The sequence below is a fragment of the Octodon degus genome, unplaced genomic scaffold (assembly GCF_000260255.1).
Source record: "Octodon degus isolate 3935 unplaced genomic scaffold, OctDeg1.0 scaffold00266, whole genome shotgun sequence".
Lineage (NCBI taxonomy): Eukaryota > Metazoa > Chordata > Mammalia > Rodentia > Octodontidae > Octodon > Octodon degus.
In genome coordinates, this window is record NW_004524842.1 from 2,190,483 (window position 1) to 2,198,097 (window position 7,615).

Genomic DNA, 7,615 nt, shown 5'->3' on the forward strand with positions numbered 1-7,615 from the left:
AAAAAGACTTCATTGATCTAAAATACCCAGCGAACATTTATTGGGTTAACTGCCTTTCTGGGTCCTTCTCTGGCCACAATTGCTTTTATAATTATCATCCACCTGTCTGAGCGCCCTTACTGGGTGGTGAGGGGCACAGCATAGGGAGAGCCTTGATTCATTTTGCTTTAAAGGTTAGAGGGAGGGTCAGAAGAGTCACAGGAAAATGGCATTTGAGCAAGACTTGAAAGATGATTCACTAGCGATGCTTTTATGCTGCTGTCCCTTTCAAAGCTAAGCGCTCGCGGGGATCGCGCTCGGAAAGGAGCCCCATTTCTCCTTTTTCATTCCCGAGGTCACGACGCAGGGAGCTTCCTAGCCGCTTTCGCCTCGGGTCTGGTTCGCCTCGCACTCGGCGCCAGAGCGTTTGCTGCCTTGAGAGAGCAGTGGCTGAGCATCCGAGGTGAAACCGCGTAAGTCGGCCAGCGCGTCCTAGTACCAGAGGCGTAGGATACCTTGCTTTAAGCAGGGAACCCTGCGGCGAGCCCACCGGGCGGGACCCGCGACGGAGACCTGCCCCGAGCCAGGTCGCTAGTGGCACGCGCACAGGGTCACGTGGGCGACGCGGGCCACGCCCCTGCACCCGCGGGAGGGGCGGGGCCGGCTGCCGGCCTCCCGTGAAGCCTAGCGCGGGGAAGGACCGGAACTCCGGGCGGGCGGCTTGTTGATAATATGGCGGCAGGAGCTGCTTGGGAATCCCGAGGAGGTGGTGGGGTTGACACGCGCAAAAAGGGTCTCATTTCGGGCTAGTGCGACGGCTCCCGAGGACCCGGAAGTCCCAGCCAATTGCTGAATGAGGGGAGCCGGGCCCTCTCCGCGACAGTCCCCCCGCGCCCTCCGCCCGGACCCGGGCCCCGCCATGTCCTTCTTCCGGCGGAAAGGTAGCTGAGGGGCGCCGGAGGGGGTCAGGCCGGGCCTCGCGGGCGGTAGGGGGCCGGGGGACCGGTGTGCCTCTAAAGGCGTCCTGCAGGGCGACGGCGAGGCCGGCAGAGAGCCTGCCCCTGAGCAGACGCCCCCTTCACGCCTTACTGTGTTCCAGGACTCTGCCGGGAGGGAGACGGTGGCCTCGCGGGAGGTCAAAAGAGAATTGTCGCGCTGGTCTAAAAGTATGCTCAGGCACATAGAAGTTAATGCTTGTTTGCTTAAGAGCTGCTTTTCAAGCTGTGTTGTGTGGGGTTTTTTGTTTTGATTTGTTTTTACGTGCTGTGGATCAAGATCAAGGAAATCACTTTTGTACTTTTATTATGGAAGTCTGTGACTTTTCTGAATATCGAGGGTTTAATAAGAAAAGAGCACACGAAAACAGTGTTTTCTTCAAGTAGTATTGTACTGTTTTCAAGTTTCCTCTTTTTGGGAGGAGGAGGAGAAAGTGTACTGTTGTTCCTAAAATAAAATTACTTATTACTAAGTTTCCTGTTGAAGAAGACTTTTGATGACTTGGTTAAATTTTCTAGCTACTGGGCCTTAACTTTATACATGAGCGACGTGTATTTCAGTTGTAAGAGCTGATAATTTTCAAGTAGAGGCAGCATGGAAGGTTGTTGATCCCAGGAATGTTGTTGCATTTCATTAAATACACAACCAAAGTGAACAAGTGAGTTTCTTGTTGGTAATTGTTATCCTGCCAGTTCTTGTGCTTCGGAGAAAGTGTACCAGACAGGAACAAGTTTTGGAAAAAACACTAAATCAGAGGCATGGGTTCACATGACACTCTGTTACTGTGTAACAATGGAGAGGCAAGTTAACCCATTTTTCTGTCTTCTCAACTGAAAAGTGATTAAATGCTGTGTTCAACACTGGCTAAGGAATTCCTCTTCAGAAAGGCAGGGTCTTAGTAACTGATGCTAGATGATGAATGAATGAAACTGGTTAAGTGGTAGGAAGCCTTATTAAAATAAGTACCTTTAGTATAGTTAATAGCTAGAGAGGGCCACTCATAGTTAGCTATATAATTTGACAGTGTGGAAGTGCTTAGAGTTTTGTGTTTGTTTTTAAGAAAGCATTTTAAGAATAATGAGGCTGGGCCAGGGATAAAGCTTAGCAGCACAGTGCTTACCTCGCAAGCACAAGGTCCTGAGTTTGAGTACCAGTACAAAAAAAAAAAAAAAAAAAGAATGAGCTTGATTGCTTGTTGCACAGCTGACTGTTGACTATTCAACAAATACTTTTGAGCATCTATGCTCTTCCAGGCACAAATTGTGTATATGTGTGTGTGTGTCGGGGGGGTGATGAACCTAGAAAGTGAATGAAGTATGATGAAGCAGTAACTTGAGAAACATTTTGGTTGGATGTTAAGAGAAAGGACTCAGCAAAGTATACTGAAACAAAGCTAATGGATTAAGCAGGAGGTTATTTAGAGAGACCTGGGAACAACACTTTCACCACAGGAAGGAGGAGCATAATGTGCCTTCCAGAAGGGAGGGAGGCTACTACTGTGTTTGGGGCATGGAAAGATAGCAAGGAGCAAATAATTGAAAACTTTATAGGATGTGGTTAGGTTTTATTTCAAATGTAGAAAGAATATTATTTTAAAGGTTTTAAAAAAGGGATGATCTAACCTTGTTTCAAAAAGGTTGTTTTAGCAACTTTATGAAGACTAGTTGTGGGAAGAGTAGAAGATGGAAACAGTCTTATTAGAGACCCTATCCAGACTAAATACCATCTCTGTGTTTATGACTCCCAAGTTTATATTTCCAACTTGGCTACTCACCCCTAAATCCAAACTGGTATATCTGTTGGTCCACTTTAAAACCCTATCTGATAAATTTACTTACAATAGCTAAAATTTGACTCTAGATTTAGTCCTTCTAACCCATTCATCAAGTTTTTAGCCTTTAATTGCTCAGGCTAAAACTTGAGTACCACTGGCAGGGGCAGCTGAGGTAGGAGGATTGCTTCTAGTTCCAGGCTGTCCTGGGCTACAAAGTGAGTTCAAGGCCAGCCTGAACTGCATAGCAAAATCCTTGTCTCAGAAAGACAAAACAAAGCAGCTTTAGTACATCCTTTGAATTTCTCTCTTCAGGTCCATAGTCATTTCTGTATAGATTGGCTGGCCAAGGAAGTTCTATGAGGAGGTATCATTTATTTGTTTTTATTTGTTTATTTTATTGTTTTTTAAATGTATTTTAGTATAGGGTCTACAGTGTTTCACTACACAGATTGAACTCGTAGTGATCCTCCTGTTTTCAGCCTCCTAGGCCTCGCAAATTGAACCCTGGTAGTCCGCTTAGCTATTTGGCCAGCCCAGGGGATGTCATTTAAATCTCTGCTTAAATGTCAAAAGGGAGCTACTGTTTTGAAAATTGAGAAAGCACATTTTGCTATGGCCATATATATGAGTTTCATTTTTCCCTAGTTTTACTCTGGTGGTGTATTTTCAAAACAAATGCACAGAAACAAATCTAGGTATGTATATAACTTGGTGTATAAAATAACAAGTTCCAAGTCAGTTGGAAAAGGATAGATTAAGCAGTAAATGATGCTGGTTACCCATCTGGCAAAAAAATTTTGTCATGGGGTCAGCAAATTTTTTCCTCTAGAGGGTCAGAAAGTAAATACTTTATTTTAGGCTTTGCAGGCCTTAGGGTATCTGTTACAGTTTGTCCTTATAGTCATAGACATTATATAAACAAATGGGCATGGCTTTTGTTACAATAAAACTTTGTTTGGTTTTTAAGTTTTTAATTTTATTTTAGGGAGGGGTCTACAGGGTGTTCAGGGTCTCACTACTAGATTGGCCTCATAGTGATCTGTCTGTTTACAGCCTCCCAAGAGCTGGGATTACCAGCACATGCTACCATGCCCAGTCTCAGTTGCCATCTCAGTGCGCATGGCAGGCCCGGAAGGAACCCCTGGCCCCTGAGTCTGCTTTTAGGCACTTTAATCTGCTGAGCTATTTAGCCGACCCAAAACTTTTATTTGTAAAAAAACTATTAATAAACTAGCTTTGGTCCATGGGATCTATTTTACAATCTCCAATACACAAATATAAAACCAAGGTAGATGAGGGTTCAAACTGTGAAAAAGTAAAACTTGATATCATGTAAAACATAGAAGAGGGGGAAAAATCTGATCTTGGAGTGGGAAAGAATATATATACTTACAGGAAAACCTATATAATGTACATTTGATTACATTAAAATTAACTTCTGTACAATAAAATATGTTTAGGATATGTGCAGTACAACAAAGGATGAGTATCCAGAATATTTATGGAGATTGTACAAGTATTAAGTAAAAGAATCTGAAGGGCCAGATCATGAGGGAGAAAACCTAAATGGTGAATAAATGTGAGAACTTCAATGGAAATAAAATTAACTTAAAACATCAAATAACACTTCAAAGTATTAAGTTGGCAAAAATTAAAAATATCCCCCCCTCCTGTCCCTCTCTTGGACAGGAGCTTTCTTTCTCTCAATAAATATATTCTGCTCATAAAAAAAAAAAAATTAAAAATATCAAGAATGAGAATTTGAAGCATGGCTACCATATGAGTTGGTATAACTATTCTCATTAAAGAGAACATTTACCTGGTGATTTCATAACTAAGGATTTGTCCTAGAGAAATTGTTTCATATATCATAGGAAGAATGTACTAGAATATATGGCACATCAATGTAAATGAAAATTAGGAAATGTGTATGGATAAGGAAATAGGTAAACATTATAAAGGAATTAAATATATTAAAGTGACTAAAACTACATGAATGACCCAGAACTACATCTACAGAATAAGTCAGATATGCATTTGTGGCGCTTTTTTGTATTGGTTATTGATCATAGGGTCTCAGGCATGCAAGGTAAGTACTGTATCATTGAGCTATTCCTTCAACTCCTTGTTTATGTAATTTTAAAGATGTGCAGTATAAGACCATGGTTGTTTTTTTTTTGTTTTTTTGTTTTTTTTCTCATTTAGTATGGTAATAGTCTAAAAACACTCATGGCAAGAAAACATTTAGATTAAAACATTTGGGAAAAGAGGAAGTGCAGTAGGATCAGGTTTCATAGGAACTGTAAGCTATGTGTATAAAAGGAGGGAAAGAGGAAATAAAATGCTAATTTTGATAGATTAGGTTGTGTGTGCAGTTCTGTTTAAAGTATTTATTAGGTTGTGTGTGCAGTTCTGTTTGAAGTATTGATGTAGGATATCTTAATTGATAGGAGAATGTTTTTAAGGTGGAAAGAGTGGTGCTGTGAATGCATATTTTGGTGGTGGAATCAATCAGTTCTTTGTTTGGCATGTCAGGGAGAGATAGTGTTAAGGGTGAATTCCAGACTTTTGGCCTTAGTGTCTGGTGGCTGATGGCATCACTTAATGAGAGACAGTGAAGACAGAGGTAGTAGGTTTGCACAAAGATGATACATTCTCAGGCAGGCAGATGGCTAGCTATGTGAATCTGAGATTTAAAAGAAAAAAAAATAGAAATAGAAATTTAGGAGTTTATCACTTTTTATTTATTGAAAACCTTAAAATTGGTGAACCTTGATTGATAATTGCATATTGTATACATGTACAGAAATGTCATTCTGTAGGTCACAAAATAAGTCCAACTCCTGTGTCACTGAAAATTTAAAAATACATTTAAAATACATTTTAAAAAATGATTAGGGTGTGGTGGCCCATACTTGTAATCCCTGCCAAGATTTATTGCTGTGAGTTCCAGGTCATCTGGGCTACATAGTAGTTTCAAGGCCACCCTGAACTTCACAGTGAGACCCTGTCACAGAAGCAAAGCAAAACAGTCAAGATTAAGGAAGATCAGCTTGGGGCCAGGGAGATGGCTCAGAGGAATAAGCGCTTCTCTGGCAAGCGTGAGGACCTGAGTTCAATCCCCGGTTCTGGGAAAAAAAAAAAAAAAAAAGATAGGAAATACGCACACACACGTATGTAGTGGAAAGAAATAACCATCCTTTTCCAGAAAAATTCCCAGTGGATAAAGTAAGAGAGGTCAGCAGTTGGGTAAACTGAGAAGGAACAGCTAGAAAACCAGAAGAGTGGAGTTTCAGGAAAGACAAGGCAAGTTAATGTTTCAAATGAGAAATGCAGTTGCTTGGTAAATGCTGCTGAGAAGGATGCAGGAAATAGTCACTCTACCACATTTTCTTATTTTATCTTCCTAACAGTGATCAATCAGGTATACCTGAGATGTTACTTACTTTCTCCACTTCCTTAAGGTAGAGGTGGTCTTCTCTCCTCCCCTCCCCTCTCCTCCACTTCCCTCTCCTCCCCTCTCTTTTCCTTCCCTTTTCTTTTCAGTATTGGGGAATGAGCCCAAGGCCTTTCAAGAGCAGCATCCCTCCCCGTTTTTGTTTTTTGAGACAGGGAGGGTCTTACCAAATCATTAAATTCCCTAGGTTGGACTCAAACTTGGAATTCTCCTACCTCAGCCTTCCAGAGTTGCTATGATTAAAGGGACATGTCACTGGCTAAATATAAACTTGTTGAAGGCAAGGATTGCTACTTTTTCAGCCAGAGATCTAGGGTCTCAGAGGCATGTGTCACCATGCCAGCTCCTCAAGAAAGGATAGGTTTATTTTGGCTCCTAAGAGCAAAAATATGTATATTTTTTTTGCTGAACCAGGGATGGAACTCAGGACCTTGGCTTGCCAGGCAGGTGCTTAGGCCACTGAGCTATCTCCCTGGCTTCTACTTGTGCTCTTAAACATTGAAAGTTGAAGTGAAGTCTGTCCACCAACTGTCTGAGTAGAATAAGCACTTGCTTGGGAAGCGCAAGGTCCTGAGTTCAGTCCCTGGTACCACAAAGGAAAAAACAAAAAACAAAAACAAAACAAATTAACGAGTGACTCAGGCTCTAGCAGGGCCAGCCTCGCCTCTCCGTTCTGGGTAAGAGCTGTTGCATGCAGGCAGTTCAGCACAGTGGTTAAGCCTGGTGCTGGCATCCAAGTCTTGGACTCAAGCCTAGACTATTGGGGCTGGGGAGATAGCTCTGTTGAATAAGTGCTTGCCTGGCAAGTGTAAGGGCCTGGGTTCAATCCCTAGTTCCACAGAAGAAAAAAAAAAGTCTTGTCAGATCCTATAATAGGGTTTATACTTGGTTACTTTATTTAAGCTGCTGTGTACCTTTCTTTCTTGGATGTTATGTTGTTAGCTTGTCTGCAATATAATTTTCAGCTTTGTGTAACAGGAACGATTATATGATCATTTTTGAGACAACTTACTAGACGTTAAGCATTAGAATTTTAGAATGTTTGTAATTTTAAATGTTTGTATCTGATTGCTATGAGGGAAATACAGAAGAAATAAAATATACCACCAAGGAAATTTTTTTTAATAGTGCTTATGGTAGGCAAGTATAGTGGATGGCTTGTGGTAATATTAGTTAACATTTATCCTAAATTTACTGCACTAGTTAGTCACCAGATGTCTTTTACAAGTATGTATTGTTGCTTGAACGGTCCCATAAGGTTTTACTATTGACCTAATTTTATTTATCAATGAAATTTAAACCCGGTGAAGTAAAGAAAGTTTTCCAGGGGCCAGGGAGATAGCTCAGTAGAATAAGAAGGGTCTGAGTTTAGTCCCTGGGTCCACCAAAAAAAAAAAAAAAAAAAAAAA

General features: G+C 41.3%; 1 protein-coding gene across 1 annotated transcript in view; it reads left to right on the forward strand.

The window, feature by feature from the left end:
* Nucleotides 1-685: 685 nt before the first annotated feature.
* Nucleotides 686-7,615, forward strand: part of Akap10 (A-kinase anchoring protein 10) — a 99,802-nt gene continuing 92,872 nt past the window's right edge. The window contains exons 1-3 of the mRNA XM_023706601.1: nucleotides 686-920; nucleotides 1,079-1,137; nucleotides 4,955-4,958. Of these exons, the coding sequence (XP_023562369.1) occupies nucleotides 833-920; nucleotides 1,079-1,137; nucleotides 4,955-4,958 (151 nt within the window). The 5' untranslated portion in view covers nucleotides 686-832. The remainder of the gene's footprint in view (nucleotides 921-1,078; nucleotides 1,138-4,954; nucleotides 4,959-7,615) is intronic.